Source organism: Pimephales promelas, chromosome 2 (assembly GCF_988280905.1).
Source record: "Pimephales promelas chromosome 2, fPimPro1.hap1.1, whole genome shotgun sequence".
Classification (NCBI taxonomy): Eukaryota; Metazoa; Chordata; class Actinopteri; order Cypriniformes; family Leuciscidae; genus Pimephales; species Pimephales promelas.
Window position 1 is genome coordinate 6,511,476 of NC_142770.1, and position 20,297 is coordinate 6,531,772.

General features: G+C 37.3%; 1 protein-coding gene and 1 pseudogene across 3 annotated transcripts; both read left to right on the forward strand.

Moving 5' to 3' along the window:
• The first annotated feature begins 897 nt into the window (after positions 1 to 897).
• Positions 898 to 3,575, forward strand: LOC148995781 (uncharacterized; annotated as a pseudogene). The gene is made up of 3 exons (XR_016146399.1): positions 898 to 1,189; positions 2,773 to 3,062; positions 3,292 to 3,575. The product of XR_016146399.1 is annotated as an uncharacterized LOC148995781 (transcript).
• A 6,261-nt stretch (positions 3,576 to 9,836) lies between these two features.
• Positions 9,837 to 19,313, forward strand: LOC148995782 (SLAM family member 5-like). 2 transcript variants are annotated; one of them, XM_089120992.1, is made up of 9 exons: positions 9,837 to 9,982; positions 14,703 to 14,784; positions 14,908 to 15,053; positions 15,155 to 15,449; positions 15,852 to 16,166; positions 16,407 to 16,691; positions 18,206 to 18,316; positions 18,644 to 18,685; positions 18,796 to 19,313. In XM_089120992.1, exons 2-9 carry the CDS (start codon positions 14,748 to 14,750, stop codon positions 18,912 to 18,914), a joined length of 1,350 nt encoding a protein of 449 aa, XP_088977118.1. In that variant the 5' UTR covers positions 9,837 to 9,982; positions 14,703 to 14,747; the 3' UTR covers positions 18,915 to 19,313. The 2 variants fall into 2 exon arrangements, with proteins under 2 accessions (XP_088977118.1, XP_088977123.1); XM_089120997.1 differs by having other exon boundaries at positions 14,718 to 14,784.
• Positions 19,314 to 20,297: the final 984 nt, after the last annotated feature.

Sequence of the window (20,297 nt, forward strand, 5' to 3'; positions counted from 1 at the left end):
TAGTTTGTATGTTTTAGTTTTTAATATTATTATTAAAAACTATTATCAGCCTATTATAATTTCAATAAAACGGACCTGTTTAACTTTTCGTTGAAAATAGGGTAAATAAAACACCGCTATTTTTTCTTCCTTTCTTTTCTATGCACTTAAAAGGTAAACATGAAGTTACACTCAACATGTGATATAGCTTCATGACTGGGGTTAAAAATTTGCAATCGAAGCAGATCCTCACTGGAATAACTCATGACAAAACACTCCACTTTCATTTTGATGGGATATCTTTTCTCACAGCGGTTGTAAAATACTAGTTGTATGAGCGAACTACAGCCTTAATTACATTTGTGAGGAAACACTTTTTATTCATTTGGCGGACACTTTTTTTTATCCAAAGCGACACATTGCATTTTTTTACTTGCATAGGCATTGATTGCAACTTAACTAAAAAAACACGGTAAGTTATCACAAGGCTACTTGAATCAGGCTAAAATTGTTTATAATTAAAGCTTAGCGCTTCCTTGCATTTAGAAAACGCAAATTTTCATTTTCACATTCATTCATTTAAGAGATTTAATTATTGTTTTTTCATATTTGCAGACATGGAGCGCTCGATTCTTTTGATATTTTTGTGGCTTTTATGTGGTAAGTTTTTATTGTTACCACACAATTAATTAGTAAAATTGCTTAAACTGTTGTAATATAAGCAGATGTCTAAAATGGCCCCATCTCTTTCAGGTGCAGAGTCAGATGAAATGACAGGAGATTTCTACACTAATTTACCTGTAAACTTTTTAAACTAAACGTACTTTAGTTAAAGGCTTCCGTAAAGTGTTTTGGATTTGATCAGCTGTTATTTATTTTAGTTTTTATATGAATGTTTTTTTTTTTTAACGGGTTTCTTGTGGTTTGCAGCTCGCAACTCCTACAATTACCAGAGATGATAAAATTTGTCCTTCATCGATGAGCGAATGTAGGGTGGTGTGTTCAGTGGTGAATGTGAGTGATGTGACTCTCTCCTGGTACAAAGGAAACAATTTATACTCCAACACCAGTGTGTCTCACATCAGCAGTCTCTATCTGTATCTGGATGTGGAATATCAGGATAAAAACACTTACAAATGTGTGCTCAACAATAATATCAGCCAACAGACTCAACATCTCAACATCGAGCAAATCTGTCAGACATGTAAAGGTAGGCTACGTCAGTTGATTATAGACATGCGGGGAAATGTTTTTAGCTGTATGAATCTAAACTGTTACGATATCTATCATTTAAACAACAGTTATTGGAAGGTTAATTTAGTTAGAATCTTCTGACAATAATCAGCTGCTACGCCGAATATTTGTACTGAGATTGAGTTTAAAGGGACACTCCACCCATTTGCATTAAGCTTGTTAGAAATCCAGTCATACTATTGAACGGCTATGCAACACTCTCTCATTTTCCCCTGAGATGAGAGAAATACGCTATTTACCTTTTTCCCTTCCTCCTACAATGACGCAAAAATCATCTTTTTACGTCATTGAAGGAACTGTAAGAGGGGGGGATTTCTGTAAAGTCTACAAGCACTAAATCCCACCCTTTCAAACCCGCCCATAGGGGGTTGGGCCTAATGCGCTAACAGACCAATCACAGATCAGTGCCAGTGCATTTGATTTCACCAGCAGAAACTTTTTGAAAATATGGACGAAGGTAGGCAACTGAATTCACAGACAGATGCTTTATGGAAAGGGATGGGTACCGAAACACGGTGCAAGTAAGAAACCGGTTAAGACGTAAATGATAATAACCAGGCCAAATAAGAACGGACATTTCGGTGCCTGAGTCTCTGTGAATGAGGTGTACACACACAAAGTCTCTCTCAAAGGGTCCCATTATGCTCATTAACAGGTTCATAATTTATTTATGGGGTATAGAATAGGTTTACATCAGGCCAGATAATGCCTGCGTAGCCCACTTGAAAAAAATATAATCTAGTGTGATTAGTCAAAGTCAGTCTTATTCAAAAACGCGTGTCAATTTCAAAAAGTTTAATAGAAGTCGCCTTTGGGTTCAAAGAATGCGTCAAAACCGCCGCCATCTTGGAACAGGGGTCTTGTCAGGAAGTGCTAATCTCCGCCTGTACTTCGAATTCATGGATTTTCAGACTTTTGTGCTGCGTATGGATGTTCGCACATTTTGATTCTCAATGATAAATACATATCTAATGATGTATGGTGATTTTATTTCCGTTAGACCTTTGCATACACTGACGCGAATGCATTAAACATAGACAGTAAAAGAAATGGACACAGCGACCCCATTGGCCATTAGGTCTATGAAGGCGCTATATAAATGCAGTCCATTAAAAAAGCTGATCGCCAGACGTACTGACGCCAAAATGAACGGGAGTCAATGGGATGCTAACAGCGGGTGAAGTTCTGCTACAATGGCGGCTTCCGCGAGGCTTCAACTTCCGGCTAATGGACACACATATTTACTCAAAAGTCTTTTAATTATCAAAATAAACCCTGTAAACATAAGAAAATAATATGTTTCTTTGACCTAGAAATTAAAAATGAGTGCAGAAAAAAATCCCATAATGCAATTACTCTACAGTATTATACTGTATTACGAAAACAGAAAACTGTTGTATATTTACAGACTGTAAAAAATACTGCATGTTGCAATTTTATGAAAATACAATACAATACTATTAACTATAAAGTTATACAGCATGACAACCTAAACTGTGTCTGAAAAACTGTATGATTTTTCTATTTTAATTGGGACAGACATAGAACAATCAGTGATGCCAGTGAAGGAGGGAAATGACGTCACTCTATACGCTAATTTAGCCTCACTGCAGATGGATCACTTATTGTGGAGTTTTCAAGGGAAACTCATTGCTGAATTAAAAGATAACGTTACAACTCTTTGTAATGGTGGGAAATTCAATGGAAGACTCATACTCAGCAGGACTGGAGATCTCACCATCTTAAACCCCATCAAAACACACAATGGGTACTACAGATCAACAACAGTACACTTTCCACATGTTGGGGTTACAATGTCACTATTTATGGTGAGTATACCGAAAAAATAATTTCAGTTCAAGCCTGAATTTACTGTTCCAGTAGGGAGAAAATAGACTGAAACAAAATTAAAGATAATGAATAGACTATAGATAGACAAATAGTCTATCATCAACCTGATTGATGTGTACAGAACACTAAAAAACTAAACAAGTTGTATTTCAATTTTTGATCCTGAGACTAAACTTTTCTTTTCTTTTTTCCCCTCATGTTTTCCAGCTCATCTGCCAGTTCCGGTCATTACCAAAAACTCTTCACAATGTTCTTCATCATCAGAGACCAATTGTTCACTGGTGTGTTCAGTGTTTAATGTGAGTGATGCGACTCTCTCCTGGTATAAAGGAATCAGTGTATTGTCCAGCATCAGTGTGTCTGATCTCATCAGCAACGTCTCTTTATGTCTGGAGGTGGATTGTAAAGTCAGCGACACATACAGTTGTGTGGTGACCAATCCCATCAGAAACCAGACCACACATCATTTTCATCTCTTAAAAACTGTATAAGATAGCATGTAGTTAAAAGTTTGTTCACTCCATTCTTTTGTTTTTATGACTAAACCCGTGTTACAACACTTGTTATGCAATCAGTATTTATATTTACATGATTCTCAAGCATTTAGGTTCGAGTGAACTAACCTGTTTATAGAGAACAGAACAATGAGTGAAGATGAGCCAGTTAAAATTAAACTTTACATACTTTATAAAAAGACGGATTACTTATGATAGGGAGAGGGGAAAAAAAACCTTACGAGTCAATGGCCAATAAAGTGCAATAGTCTGAAAAGTTCCAAAGCAAACTTAACGCACACTAAATCCACACGATCTCACCGTTTCCAGAGCATATTTTAAGGCTTTCATCATGTTCTCCAAGTTCATGAAAAATAGGTGGAAAATAGCTTTCCAGTGCAAGTTAAATTAAGTAGATGCTACATGTGATTTGTTTGTCAAATGTAAAGTGTTACACATTTTAGTGGTGCAGAGACTGACTATATGTATGAAACATTTTAAAGAGAAGCATCACAATAACGCACTGAGTATGTCCCACTGAGTTAACAAAATCTAAAGACACTTGCTATCTTCACGTCCACTTCAACACTGTGCGAGTAGTACAGGCTTTTTGTGCCTTTACAAGACAGCACCATCTACTGGTCAATAATGGTTAAATGTATTCACTTTGACAGCTTAAAGCTGCAGATTTTGCATTCCTGGTCCCTATAAATGCTGTTGTATTTACTTTTCTAGTGTTTAGTATTTGATGTTGCGTTTGTATCTTGCTTGAAATCAATTTGGCAGGAATCTTTTACTCTAATTACTGTTTTCTTTTTGATCATTCCAGAACTTCAGAGCAAAGATGACAGACTGATATGGGGGTGTGTCATTGTTATTGTTGCTGCTGCTGTCATCGGAGCAATTGTCTATTTCAAAAAGAAAGGAAGATATACTGGCAAGTATTACCAACAGCTGATATATGAGTCTTCTGTGGGAAAATAGCTTTTGTATTCATCACTTTTATTTCCAATATTTTTTCATCTTATTTTTTATTTTTGTAATTTTAGTTTTATGATGTAGCATAATCATATTTCAACATCATACAGGATACACACACACAAACATTTGCACATTACTTAGAGTAGGCTACAAATACATACCTGTACTACATGAACCTTTTTGTGGTAAAAAAAAAACAAAACAAAAAAAAAAACAAAGATGTAATTTTAAGAGTACTGCCTCAGTTACAATTTGTTGTACCCCTTTATTTAGCATCAAAAAAGTACTACATCTGAATCCCCCCTTTTTCTCAGATCATTACGCTGATACATACAACCCCCTTCTCCCTCCCTCTCTCCTTTCTCTCTCTCTCGCACTCATACTCGCACACACACTTACTCACACTATTCACCACCTATCCTTTCAGTAGATTTTCCCAACCGACTTGCTAAAACTGTGTCCTTTTTTTTTTCTGTTTGGTAGTGTCTACCTGTCTATCGTCTGTATATGTCCGTCCTTCTCCCTACCAACCTATGTCCAGTCTAATTATGTCATTCAAAGCATTATGTGTTGATGTGGGATTATCTGAAGTAATCAATTTGTAATAAAAATAAAGTCGTCCTCCTACGAGGGGGGGTGGTGGCGGGCAAAAAAAAAAAAAAGTACTACAATGTGACAAGAAAATCGTAGTTTATGGATCAAAGCAAATCTTTTATTTTTTTTTATGTCACAGTGGCATCCAGAGGTGACCCACCAAAGAGGAACCCTGATGAAAATGATGCTTTGATTCCATGGCCTCCAGCAATTAATCGTCCATAAATACACCGGAATATTATTATCATTTTTTCCATGTCATTTCCCAAGAAAATATCAGGATTTATAAAACATTTAAACAATTAATACATTTTTAAATTTAAATCTATTTATTTTGTCATTGACTAGCTGTTCTTTATATGGAAATGTGCAAGAGTGACTCCCTTGTTCAAAGGTGGAGACTCATCTGATGTGAATGATTATCATCCAATTTCTATGGTTTGTTATATTTCAAAGAATTTTGAAAAACTTATTTTAATCAATTATCATTCCATATTGTACTCATCATTGTCAAATATATGAATTGCTTAATTATCATAAATCTAGAAGACAATTCCATTGGCTGCTGTTTATTTTTAAATGTGTTTATTTAGTTTGTCCTTTTTATTTGAAACAATTTTTGATTCCATATAGATCGTCTTACTCACTTAGACATACGCAATATTTTTTTTTCTTGTTCCTAAAATTTTCAGTGAAGTCAGACGTCATTTCCTCCCTTAATCGCTAGACTATCTTTATGTTCTTATCTCACTCTTCGAAGAAAAGTTTCTATATAGAACCTTAAAAGGTTCTAAAGCGCTACGTATTTGGAACCCCTAAAATGCAATGCATGTGAATGATCACAAAATTCAAGATACGGGGGTTAAAAAAATTAATTAATCAATATCAGACAAAGAGTGCCATTTCAGTTTTTATCCTCCAAAAATCTGCATGTGTGACGATCTGTGGCTGGAGTGCCCGCTTGAGCCTCTGGGGGGCACTCCTTCTTAGTTTATCGTTTCATTCATGTTTTACCCTGGACTGATTATGGTTTATTTCATGCACCTGTGTTTTATTATCTTGTTTAGCGCACCTGTCTTAAGCTTGAGTTTCCCCTGTGTCCCTTGCGAAGTCTTGTTACACTGTAAGCATGCAATTTATTCCTTGTTCTGTTTCTCCGTGTATCCCTGGACCCTTGACCCATGCCTGTTTCCTGGACTGCTCACGAACCTGTGCTGCCTGCCTCGACCACTGCCTGTTTAGACCACGAGTTTCTGGATTGCCCCTTTGTTTAATTGTGTATCTGAGTTTGTCTGCTTGTTTCAAGTTTTAATAAAGTGCTGCACATGGATCCGACTGTCTCAGTCCGTACGTTACAGCATGATTAAAATGGGATATTAAGTAACAGTTTAATAAACAATAATTTAAAAACAACTGCAAAATGTTGCAGAATAATGTAATATATGAATGAATAATAGCCTATAAAGAACCTTTGTGCCAAAAGGGTTTTTTCTTGTCATTATCATCATTTTTTTGCATAAAAGGTCCTTTGCAGTTGAGTAAAGAACCCTATGCTACATATATAGAACCCTTTTTTCTAAGAGTGAACTTGTTCATGTTTTTGATTTATGATCTCTTATTTTCCTCCTTTTTTGATAATTCAAGGATTTTCTGTTATTAACTGGTCTTATATTACTGAGGTATGATGTTGAGCTTTTGTTTTTCTACTGTGGTTTGTGGGTGTGGGGCAGGTTGAGCATTTGTTTTGTTTCTTTTGTTTTGTTTTGTATATTTGCTGTGTATGTTTGTTTTGTAAGGTTGTTCTGTTTGTGTTGTATTACAGACCCCTTTTGCGCCGACGTCACAGTTACGTCACGGCGCTAGCTGGAGGCAAAACAAAGTGAAAACTGGAGGCGGTCAATGCAAAACAGCACAGATTCAGATTACATAATAAGGAGCTTAAATAATTGTTACTATTATTAAATGTCATCTTGTTGTGTTGTTTGGTGCAAGAATTGATGAAAAATGAATATGCTGTATCTGGAACTTTTATTTCTAGAAAATATTCACATCATTAAAATCGCACTGTAATGTCACTCTTTACATTGTCGTGGTCTCAGCGGGCTCGGCAGAACTGCGGATCGTACACACAAGTCTTGTACAGGACCATATAGACATCTAAAGATTTATATGCCCTCAGTTTCTCTTTACGATCGGTTTCTCTATAAGGAAGTCAGGCCACTCAACCGAGGTAACGTACGTTAATCCTGTCAGATCGTCCATCATTGAGTGAGGGTGTAGGCGGCTACAGGTCGGCCAATCTGGTTCCGTCCGTTAAAAATAACTTTTGGAAATAACAATCGCGGTCCTGGACACTGAGTGACCTTACTCATTTAGATAATATCGGATTTTCTCCAGTCATTGTTAAAAAACAAGCTAACAATCCTTGCTAACTAGCGTTAGTGAAGCGGCCAGATGGATCTTTCTGCCTCCACCTAAGCTCCGCCCACGAAAAAACGTCACCATGTTTACCAACTGTAAAAGGGTCTATTATTCTGGAGTGCGTTCCCCGTACAACGCCGTGACTCGATGCTTCACTACTATTAGTACGATGCATCGTTGAAGAAATCGACAAGCTAGTCACAACTGTTTCCCCGAAATCATTTTGTTGCAAAGAGGTCATTCAACTACGTTGGTTTATAATGTCACACACGTGGTGGAGTAATAACTTATTTTAATGAAACACGTTCGCACATGCGCAGTCTATGAATGTGCATAGGAAACTGTGCTTTTGTGAGGAGTACAGCTTGGGAATAGTAAAAAAAAAAAAACACCTCAGCAACATCCGGTCCTGCAGCCATTTTCGGCGCTGGTCACAGACCCGCCTGTCAGACTGGGGGTTAACTCACTGTCATTGTCTGCATCACATTTTCTCCTCTGCTAAAAAAACTTAAGGCTCTTAAGTCCTCATCTGTACTCCTAACAATTTTGACCTTAAGACCTCTTTTAAGGGTTAAGATACTCTCTGAAGTACTTTTTTACTAGGATTTTTTCTTTAATTTTAAGAGTAAACGCCCACATTTCTAAGAATTTTCTTAGAATGTTGTCACTAGGAGCTACTCTTTGCATTAAGATTCTTTATGAATCCAGGCCCTGATTTAGTAGATTATATTGAAATTTCCTGATCATCAAATAACATGTAACAAACACAATTGGGTGCTGCTGATTAACTTACAATTTCTGGGTTCTCAAAGCGCTTCACATATGGAAGCGGGGAATCTCCTCAAGCACCACCAATGTGCAGCACCACCTGGATGATGCGACGGCAGCCATATTGCTCCAGAACGCCCAACACATCACCGGTTTACTGATGGAGAGGAGACAGTGATGAAGCCAATCAGTATATGGGGATGATTAGGAGGCCATGATGGACAGAGCCCAAGGGGCAGATTTGGCCAGAATGCCAAATACTTTTTTTTCTTTTCTTTTTTTTCAAGGACATCCTGGGATCTTTAATGACCATAAAGAGTCAGGACCTCGGTTTAATGAAGGACGGTGCACTTTTGACAGTTATGTGTCCCCATCACTTTACTGGGGTAGGACCCACACAGACCACAGGGTGAGCGCCCCCTGCTGGCCTCACTAACACCTCTTCTACCTAGTTTTCTCAGGAGTCTCCCATCCAGGTAACCAGACCCAACCCTGCTCAGACTCAACCCTTCAATGGGCAACCAGTCTTGGGCTACAGGGTGAAATGGCTGCTGGCTATGTTATAAATAACATTTAACAAACACAAGGTGGCAGAAATATTTTTACAATTTTAAACTTCTACGCTGTTATGCCACTGGCTTTTGATGGGTCGCACTAGAGATGGGCTGTTTCAATTGTTTTGTTTTTTTGCTATTGGAGCAAATTGAGCAAATATGTACTGTTGTCTCCAGCTCAACACAGAGGAAGTTTAACCGCTATAATTCCAGTAAAGTCACTGATGTTTCTTGGTTTGTGAACAAATTCAACTCAAACAAATTGGTTTGTGGCTAGGTGTGCATGTTTGGGGGCTGCTGTTCAGTGGAAATTAACAAGCACTTGGCATATTTACATTTCCTGTTTGAAAAACACACACTCTTTTTTGCCATTTTAATTTGCTCTTGTTTTTCATTATATTATTAACTGTTTACTTAATTTAAAACACTTGAAAGCTACACTTTTTAATTATTTAGAAATAATTTTGCACTAACAATGCTCAATCTCAAACATTCACATGGTTCGCAGCTGCTGGGTCACATCTGAAATATGGGTAACATGAGAAGTATTGGCTGATGCCATTTGGCCTGTGTGACAACTGTGTTAAACTCTTTATGGGATTTAACATAAGGAAGTTCTCCAACAGGTCATCAACTTCTTGACTGAAGCGCAGTCATCAGATTTTTGTTAATTTACCCTACATTTGTTAATTTTTAGCAAGTAATAAACACTTTAAGTGGGCTATATGCCTATTTTTATATTAGACTTAGGTTTTTTTTATTGTGCAGAATGAAGTCGCCAACAGAGGCTGAAAAACAAATCGACCGCAGCTTGTACTCGAGCGCAACTCCAACGTCACTTTGCAGGTCTTTTGTTTTTTTATGTTTCCTGTGTTTTTGCAGGCTCTGTTATTGTAGGCTGTGTAAGACTGTGTAAAAGTTGAAACGCCTTAGATAACTTGTGTGCGCAGCCAGCACAAGTTGTGATTTTTGCTGTGCACAGGCATAGCCTATTTGTCCTCTTTTATCGTGGAAAAATTGAACAACGGTCGCATCTCCGAGTCCGATCCGAAAATATATCGGCAAAAAGTTGTTTCTTTTTCTAAGGTAAGACGTTCACTTCACCATGCACCCTCCACAATGATCTAATTATCCTTTTATCCTTTATGACAGACAGACGTTCCTGTAATTGATACAGATAAGGTTAAATGTTGTAATTAGGATGCAACTGAAAATAAAATTTGATATTTAAACTGTGAAGGCTATTATTAATGAATAAATGAAATATGTTGTTCCTATTTATACATTTTAACCAGTGCAAAATTAAATCAAATGAATGAATTTAAATGTATGAATTAACAAACGTTGCCCAGTTGTTATTTCATTTAGGCCTATTTGTCTGTCTTTATTTATTATATTTGCAATAGACCTTATTCAAAGCAGCACCATGACAGGTATGAAAGTGAGGCTGTGAGGGATAGACTTACCGTGTTTCCAATGGCAACCGATGTAAAAAGCTAAATAAAGCGGCTAGATTACTTACTTATTATAGATTACTTATTACTTATTTTCCACAGCTTACATTGTCGGGAGTTTTTTGCCAACTGACATTTCTTTGAAAGATATTTTTCCAGTGTTTCATGAGCAGAACAATCCGAAAACACATTAAATAACAGTACAGCCTATTGAAGAGATGCAAGTCTATCCCTCACAGCCTCGCTTTCATTCTCATTAAAAATCAAAGATGGCGCTGCGTATGAAGTTAGTTCCCGCTGCGCCATGTGACGTCGGAGTGACGTCTTTTCTGTGTAATTTTTGGACGCCGGTGTTTGACCGGAGTAAAGATAGTTTGCGGTTTGATTTTCAGATTTCCTTTCGCTGTGGTCCCGCAGTGCGGTGTCGTGGACATGCACATGATATCTCATTTCGTTATTTATGATTTGTGAATTCGTGTAACGGTGTTACTCTGGTCCGAAATTATAATTTTTTTTTTCTGAATTTTAATTTTTAATTGGGTATAGCTCCAAAAGTCGGTCACTTAGAAGTCTGAACCCAGTGTCATCTTGACATGCAAGATTTGTGAATTTTTTCACAGCAAAGTTCGTGTCTGTAAACCATTCGTTAAGTCCGGTAGACAGGAATATGGAAAATATGCATTTTTTTTAGTTTAACAATCTATAATAACAATTTATAATAAACACACACACCGCTGGATTACAAAAACACTTGTTTTAGATTGAGCCTGATTTGTGAAAACCTTCCAGAGGTCAGTTTGGGTCAGTTAACCCTTCCCTGAGTGGTTAACTTGGTCATTCTGATTTGTGAAAACCTTCCAAAGGTCAGTTTGGGTCAGTTAACCCTTTCCTGAGTGGTTAACTTGGTTATTCTGATTTGTGAAAACTTTCACAGATCAGCGTGGGTCAGTTAACCCTTCCCTGAGTGGTTAACTTGGTCATTTTGATTTGTGAAAATCAAAATGACCAAGAACAAGAACAAGACCGGGTCCACTAAAGGGATTGTTTTGGTTGTAACGCCAGGGGACATATTTTTTCGACATCTACCGCAGGTCTAATGTTGACGTCTGTGGGACCTCCGTGTAAGGGCTATTTCTTGTCCAAATGTGGTTAGTTGTGGGCGTGTTTTCTACATCAATACATTTAAACTAGCCCACATTTAGGCGTCGTTTTTATACAACTTCTATACCTATAGTCCCTTGTTTCAAAAGGGTCCAAGACTCCAACACAAACTCCACATAAATATAAAAACAAAAAAGATTTATCTGCTCAAGCTCGTCAGGCAAAACGTGAATCTGATCGACTCCGGACGAAAACGCGGATCAACATAGTAAACTCTAGAGAAATAGCAAGGTAAACTACATGAAACATGACATGAATACAAAAGAATGTTCCAAGATAACAAAAAGTCAGTGCTTTAGTATGTAACTTATTTTATTTACTAGATCTACTGACTAACGTCACTCATCCCACTATCATGCTTATAATAGGCCCTTTCCAGACACGTTCAGTACAATAATGTTCCTACGATCTTACTGATACACTGAAACTGTTCAGTCTAGTTCACTAACCGTTTTCGTTATCATATTATACATTCACCTGTGTTGACATTGCTGATTGTGAAAGATACACGAAAATAGTTAGTGAAATGGCTTATAACATCACATGTCGGCTAAATGCAGTTTATTGTAAGTTAATATTATCATGGTACGAGCACAGAGCATTAGTTCAACGTCAAGCTGATAAAAGTAGGATATTATTGTGCAGTGTGGGAGTTTACATTAGTTTCCAGCATGTTGCGTTGAAAGTCTCCGTGTAACAGGTGTCGTGCCAAGGTACTTACCCCTGATAGAAAGTGTATCCCCGGTCGCGGGAGCGCGCTCGCATTCAGCAGGAGGTGCGTCATTGCTTTGTCCAAGGTGAATTAAACTATAACACGTGAATTGTTTAAGTTATCGTTTTACTGTTGTTGTTTTTTTTAATCGTCGAGGTTTAGCAAAGACAGATATCACGTGGCCCATCACAAACAAATTATTTTATTCTTCTGTGGGCAAACGATCGAGCTTCATGCACGGAATGGAAAAATTCTCACGAGAATGTCTAAAGTTACTGAAAAACTAAGACGACCATATCGTTCAAACAGCCTGTGGATATAAAATTGTTCTAACAGAAGTGAATATGAACACATTTCTTTTTTCCTGACAAAAGTTATAGTGGGATACAGATTTTTCAGACCGTATTTTCGACCTGCCAAAATATGTATCCCCCCCCTAAAATCTACTGATGATGATGGCCTATAAGTGTTTTATTTTGTGAATACTGTACATCATGTCTAATAACAGCAGTGAATATGGACACATTTCTTGTTTCCTGACAAAAGTTTACTATAACTTAATGAGGCCATCATCTGTAGATTTTAGGGGGGGGGGGGGGGGGTACATATTTTGGCAGGTCGAAAATACGGTCTGAAAAAATCTGTATCCCACTATAACTTTTGTGAGGAAAAAAGAAATGTGTTCATATTCACTTCTGTTATTAGACATGATGTATTCACAAAATAAAACACTTAATGATAGGCCATCATCAGTAGATTTTAGGGGGGATACATATTTTGGCAGGTCGAAAATACGGACTGAAAAAATCTGTATCCCACTGTAACTTTTGTCAGGAAACAAGAAATGTGTTCATATTCACTGCTGTTATTAGACATGATGTACAGTATTCACAAAATAAAACACTTAATGATAGGCCATCATCAGTAGATTTTAGGGGGGGGGGGGGGGGGTACATATTTTGGCAGATCGAAAATACGGTCTGAAAAAATCTGTATCCCACTATAACTTTTGTCAGGAAAAAAGAAATGTGTCCATATTCACTTCTGTTATTAGACATGATGTACAGTATTCACAAAATAAAACACTTAATGATAGGCCATCATCAGTAGATTTTAGGGGGGGGGGGGGATACATATTTTGGCAGATCGAAAATACGGACTGAAAAAATCTGTATCCCACTATAACTTTTGTCAGGAAAAAAGAAATGTGTCCATATTCACTTCTGTTATTAGACATGATGTACAGTATTCACAAAATAAAACACTTAATGATAGGCCATCATCAGTAGATTTTAGGGGGGGGGGGGATACATATTTTGGCAGATCGAAAATACGGACTGAAAAAATCTGTATCCCACTATAACTTTTGTCAGGAAAAAAGAAATGTGTCCATATTCACTTCTGTTATTAGACATGATGTACAGTATTCACAAAATAAAACACTTAATGATAGGCCATCATCAGTAGATTTTAGGGGGGGGGGGGGGGGGAATACATATTTTGGCAGATCGAAAATACGGTCTGAAAAAATCTGTATCCCACTATAACTTTTGTCAGGAAAAAAGAAATGTGTTCATATTCACTTATGTTAGAACAATTTTATATCCACAGGCTGTTTGAACGATATGGTCGTCTTAGTTTTTCAGTAACTTTAGACATTCTCGTGAGAATTTTTCCATTCCGTGCATGAAGCTCGATCGTTTGCCCACAGAAGAATAAAATAATTTGATTGTGATGGGCCACGTGATATCTGTCTTTGCTAAACCTCGTCGATTAAAAAAAACAACAACAGTAAAACGATAACTTAAACAATTCACTTGTTATAGTTTAATTCACCTTGGACAAAGCAATGACGCACCTCCTGCTGAATGCGAGCGCGCTCCCGCGACCGGGGATACGCTTTCTATATTGGCCCTGTCGTGACTGCTCTGGAGATCTAGCACGCACACGAGCACGAGCGCTCTTGTTGCATTCTGAAACATCACCGCTAGATGCCGCTAAAAAACGCATGAAGCACCTTTAAAATGTATTACACATTTACATTGCTTTCTCTGGGAATTCATGATCTTGCAGTCATCGAGCGGTACTTTCTGGGCTGTAATCTAAAGTGTATCCAACAAATACAGTATCCCCAAACTAAAACATCTTCCCGCGCGCCATGGGTAACCCTTACGAAAAAGAGGTTTATTCAAGTGTTCTACTACCTTTACTTATTTTAAACTAAAAAAAAAGAGAGAAAGTATAGCTACTTTCAGTCTACATTTTACTTCTCAGAAATATAAATTACACTTAAGTGTATTGCTTGAAAGGAACGAGTAAGGTTTAGTGTATTATTTTCAAGAAACAATATCTAAGTTGATCTATGATCTCAACTGTGATCTCAAACACAAAACAAATGCTAAGGTAATTCTGCACTCATCGAAAGTAGGTCATCGCTCCAAAAAAGTCTGTTTACAGGATGTGAATCTTCTCTTCACAGCTGTTTTGTTTCCAGATCAGGTGAGCCATTTCTTTCTTGAAGAATATGAAAACGCTGCTGTTCGTTTCATGGCTCTTCGGAGGTAAATTCTACTTTTTTTAAATACATTTTCAGCTTTTGTAAAATAATTTTTAAACAAATGTATGCAATTGTTGGACTGTAAACTTCATTAACTTTTGCTCTGTGTGATGTTTCATTGTTGTAGCATACCTAATCAAATTAGTGGATTCAGTGTGTCAGAAGCAGTTTTCTCTGTACATAATACCAGTCTACGTCCAAGTTGTGTGGTACACTGAAGCTGATGGAACAAAGACAGCATTGCTGATGGCTAATGATACCAACACCCATGATGTAATAGTCATGATTGAGCTCGAGCTTGTCTTTATTTTTATATTTTTTCAGACGAAATTCTTGTTTTTAATTATTTGAATTATTCTCTGCGTTATTTCCAGCTCGAAACTCCTCGAATTATCAGACAATATAAACCGTGTTCTTCCATAGGAAATTGGACAAGTTTCAACTGTGTGCTGCTGTGTTCAGTGGCAAATGCTCCAGATGCTACTCTAACCATGTATAAAGGAGACACTGTATACTCCGTGAACAAATACGCTGATCTCAACATCGACCTCAGTTTATGTCTGGAGGTGGGAAATAAGGATAAAAACAACTACAGCTGTGTGATCAGCAATCTCACCAGCAACAAAACGAAATATCTGGACATTAGTCGAGACTGTCGGGAATGTAAAGGTAAGTCAGTCATAGCATTCATTCTCTGAGCTGATCTTCATTATTCATGATCAGGTAAATTAATGCAAGTTGATTAATGAGAAGATTTATAGCCCTGATAATCCTATTAGACATTTTCTTTTGTCAAGTGTCCATTTTTTGCTCATTTTTTTTTTCTCATTCAGAAACGTTTCTGTATATTTTTTGACCCAGAATAAATGTAGATCCAGAGGTGATACATATTTGCATAATTATGATTTAAACAGATGAATAATAGAGGGCATGCAATGACTTCTTAGTAATCAGATTGTAATCAGCTGCCAATATACCCTTTAGCTGACAGGCGAATATTCATAAGACTGAAAACAATAAACTGATCAACTGATTTATATGATTGTGATATTGTGTTTGGTGCTGAGACAGATATGTCATGGACACCCATGCCAGTGATGGAGGGAGATTCTGTCACTCTACACACTAATATTACAGAACAGAAGAATGACTTAGTGTGGATGTTTGAATGTAATAAAGGTTCACTTGCGATCATTGCTGAAATCTTTCATAAAGTTGCATCAGTATTTGACTGTGATGAATTGAGATCCAGGGACAGACTGCAGCTTGATAGTCAAACTGGAGATCTCACCATCAAAAACACCAGCAAAGAAGACGCTGGAGACTATAAACTACTGGTCAACGGTCCAAATCCCAAATGCTGGAGTTTCAATGTTTCCGTCCATGGTGAGTAAACTAAATAAATCATGTCACAGAGATGCAAGTTGATTGGATTTGGTTAGTCTGAGTATAAACGTGTGCAGTGCATGAGGAGAGAAATTGGATGAATAAAACAATTTAGTCAAAGACTAAGGGCATTAGTGATTATTGATTAGTCATTAGTGATTTATAGCAGAGTTTTTTCAGTGAATCTGCGAACAATGGAAACTAATCTACACTTTTGTTTAACAAACTTCTGTTCCCCAGCTCCTCTTCCGGTTCCTGTCATCACCAATAACTCTTTACTATGTTCATCATCATCAGACTCCATATGTTCACTGGTGTGTTTAGTGTATAATGTGAGTGATGTGACTCTCTCCTGGCTCAAAGGAACCAGTGTATTGTCCAGCATCAGTGTGTCTGAACACAACAACAGCGTCTCTTTATGTCTGGAGGTGGAATATCAGGATAAAAACACTTACAGCTGTGTGATCAACAATCCCATCCGAAACCAGACCACACATCTGGACAACATCAAGGAACTCTGTGCAGGTTTGCCTGGACTTGATATTAGCTACTAAACTGATTGGTAGCACTTCATTTTACAGTACGTGCACTTATGTGTACTTACAGTGTACTAAAAAAGTGGCTAATATAAGGTAAGTACATGGGTTAAGGTTAGGTTCAAGGGTTGGTTATTGTAATTACTATAATAAGTACATATCATGTACATGGGGAACAGGACTGTAAAATGAAGTGCTACCAACTGATCTATGTGAATAATTTCCAGGTACATCTTTAACAGCTGCTATTTTCTCTTAATCTATCGCCAATTCCTAAACAGTGTAAGATAGCATGTTCATTAATTAAAGTCCCCGTGAAATCAAAATTGAACCTACACTCTAAAAAATGCTGGGTTGTTTTAACCCAATTTTGGGTAAAATATGGACAAACCCAGCCATTTGGTTACATTTTTAAATTAAATTTTTTACCCAATGGCTGGGTTTGTCCATATTTTACCCTAAAACAACCCAGCATTTTTTAGAGTGTATTTACTTTGTTAGCACATATTACTAGTCTTGTGGTTAACAATTAATCCGTGCACGTAAAAATATATTAAAAAAATGTTTTACCTTGGTAATCTTTAATCAAAATCTGAAAAGTTACTTCCGGTCTGGAACGGTTTCTTTTTCTGATGACGTAGGTTTCACAGTTTGGGTGGGGAAACGCTTAACCACTCCCCTCAAAACGTTAGTTTGCTATGAGCGAGAGATGGAGAGGAGGAGCGCTAGAGTAAAACCCTGCCCTCTGTTCAATATTCCGTTTCAATTGGAAATACGTCACTGGAGAAAAATCGTTTGCAACTTCCGGTTCACGGGGACTTTAAACGTTTGGACACTCCATTCTTTTTGTGGCTATTTTACGCATTTTAAAACACGTCATGTTACAACACTTGTTAATCAATCAGTATTTATTTAAACAATTCTCAAGCACTTAGACACAAGGCTTTAGATGAGCCTATTGAAATTAAATTTTATGCAAAGACAGTGGCCCGGGCTGTACCGGGCTAATAGCCCCAGGCCAGTGCGAGCCAGGGCTTTAAACAGGCCATGCTGGGCTATTAGCCTAAGGCCAGTGCGAAAAGGGCTTTAAACGGGCCGTACCAGGCTAATAGCCTCGGGCCAGTGACACCTGACCTCTAACATCAATATTAAACATACTTCATTTGGAGATGTAATTACTGTAAGAGACACGGCCTCATTCATGTCTCTAATAAGATCAGTCTTAGCAATGTCCTACCATTTATTAATCCTATTTCATCCTATAAAGTTTTTAGTAACAATTGATCTGATTTTTCAAGTCAGAGAATTTTGAGACGTTGATGGTAAACGCTGAATGGTTAATTGTGTTAATTTTAATGCTTATTTTGGGTGCTAAAGTTGCCTTCTTCATCAAATAATTCCTGCTGTATTTAATGGAGATTTGCTGTTGCTTTTGTATCTTGAAATGAGTTTGGCAGGATCACTGTCTTACACTAATTACTGTCTTCTTTTTGTTCATTCCAGTTCAGAGCAACAATCTCAATCTGGAAATAGGTTTGCCTGTTGCTCTTGTTCTCCTTGCTTTAATTGTGGGACTCTGTTACTACATTAAGCGTAAACGAGCAAGACAAGAGGGCAAGTATTACTTATGCAGCTGAAACTGAATATGTCTTTTGTGCAAAACTAACTTGACCACTATGACAATTCTTATGTTCACAATGAAAAAAAGTGCAGTCTTTATGTCCTTTTGTCATTTTAGTTAGGCTACATACATGCAACTTTGGACATCACATAATTACACCATTCAAAGAGTACTAGATTTTGATGAGAAAGAAAAGAATTGGATATATGTAATAAATGTAAGATTATATACATAAATGTAAGAGTACATTATGAAATGAAAGTCTGCCAGTCACTCAGTGGAAGATCTCATGATCGTTCTGCTGAATTTGTGTTTTACAGAGACTGGGAGTCAAACTGCGACCAGTCAAAATTCCCCTGCAGGTCAGACAAGGAAATTGCAGTTTTTTAAATACCTTTTCACTTATACAAATATATATATATATACAAGTATAAATTATAATGGTACATTTGAATTGTTCCTTTTTTAACAGAGGCATCAGAGACAGCACACAGACAGACAGCAGACCACAACGCTGAAAATGAGCAACAATCTTTGATTGGCAGTTCATCCACAGTTACATCACAATCTATCCCTTTGTGCTGCAGATAGAAATTTATCCCATGCCATTTCCGAAGCACACATCAGGAGGTTTTGCTATTATTTTTGAAGATTACTTTGATTCTGTCACTTACTAGAGCTGCTTACATGCTCAAGTATTACACTTGGTGGCAGCAAAGTCAAAGTTAAACAATCCTGTTTATTTTGATATTCAACTTAAATAAAATATCAATCGAATCAATCTTAAAAAAACTTAAAAAACCTAAAATAAAAAATATATGTAACCCGCACTAAATGCAGAATTGTTAAATAGCAGAGTTTGTAATACTTGTGAGACTGTTCCTATGTCATAATAATCCTGCATTTAATGTTGTATGGGACAGGTGTGATTCAGTTTGCTGAGGATTGGATTGGCTATAAGTAATTGCCAATCCAATAGTGTTTTTTTTTTTAGATAAAATGATTACATATAATGTTGGGAGTAATAATAAATTCATGAATAAATACAAATAAATATATATGTATATAACCGAGTCTGGCATTTACTCTTTCTTTATTCTCAGCTATAGTAAAGATCTGATTCAGTAGATTATGTTGAAATTTCCTATTGAGAGATTTCTGTTCTGATCATCATATAAGAAATAATATGTAACAAACACAATTGGGTGCTGCTGATTAACTTACAATTTCTGGGTACTCGAAGCACTTCACATATGGAAGGGGGGAATCTCCTCAAGCACCACCAATGTGCAGCACCACCTGGATGATGCGACGGCAGCCATATTGCTCCAGAAAGCCCAACACATCAGCTTACTGGTGGAGAGGAGACAGTGATGAAGCCAATCAGTATGTGTGATGATTTGGAGGCCATGGTGGACAGAGGCCAAGGGACAAATTTGGCCAGAATTTCAGGGTTACACCCCTACTTTTTTTCTCTTTCTCTCTAAAGACATATGGGATTTTTAATGACCACAAAGAGTCAGGGATAACATCTCATCAGAAGGACCGTGCTCTTTGACACTATAGACCATTTCACAAGATGTAAACAACACTGGTCCAGAAACACTTCCTGTTTCAGTTTGTAACCATTTTCTTTATTTCACATGTAAAGAAAACATCTTAATGATGTTGGTTTAACTTTTTGATTCAGTTTTAAATGTTCTGTTGGTTCTATTTTGTCCCAGCTTTTATGTAGTGTTAAAAAACTGAAACAGGAAGTGCTTCTGGACCAGTGTTGTTTACATCTTTTGAAATGGTCTACACTGGGGTGGGGCCTTAGAACCCACACAGACCAGAGGGTCAGCGCCCCCTGCTGGCCTCACTAACAGTTCTTCAGTCTCAGTCTCTCTCCAATCCAGGTACTAACCAGGCTCAGCCCTGCTAGCTTCAGTGGGGAACCAGTCTTTGGCTAGATGGCTGCTGGCTATGTTATTA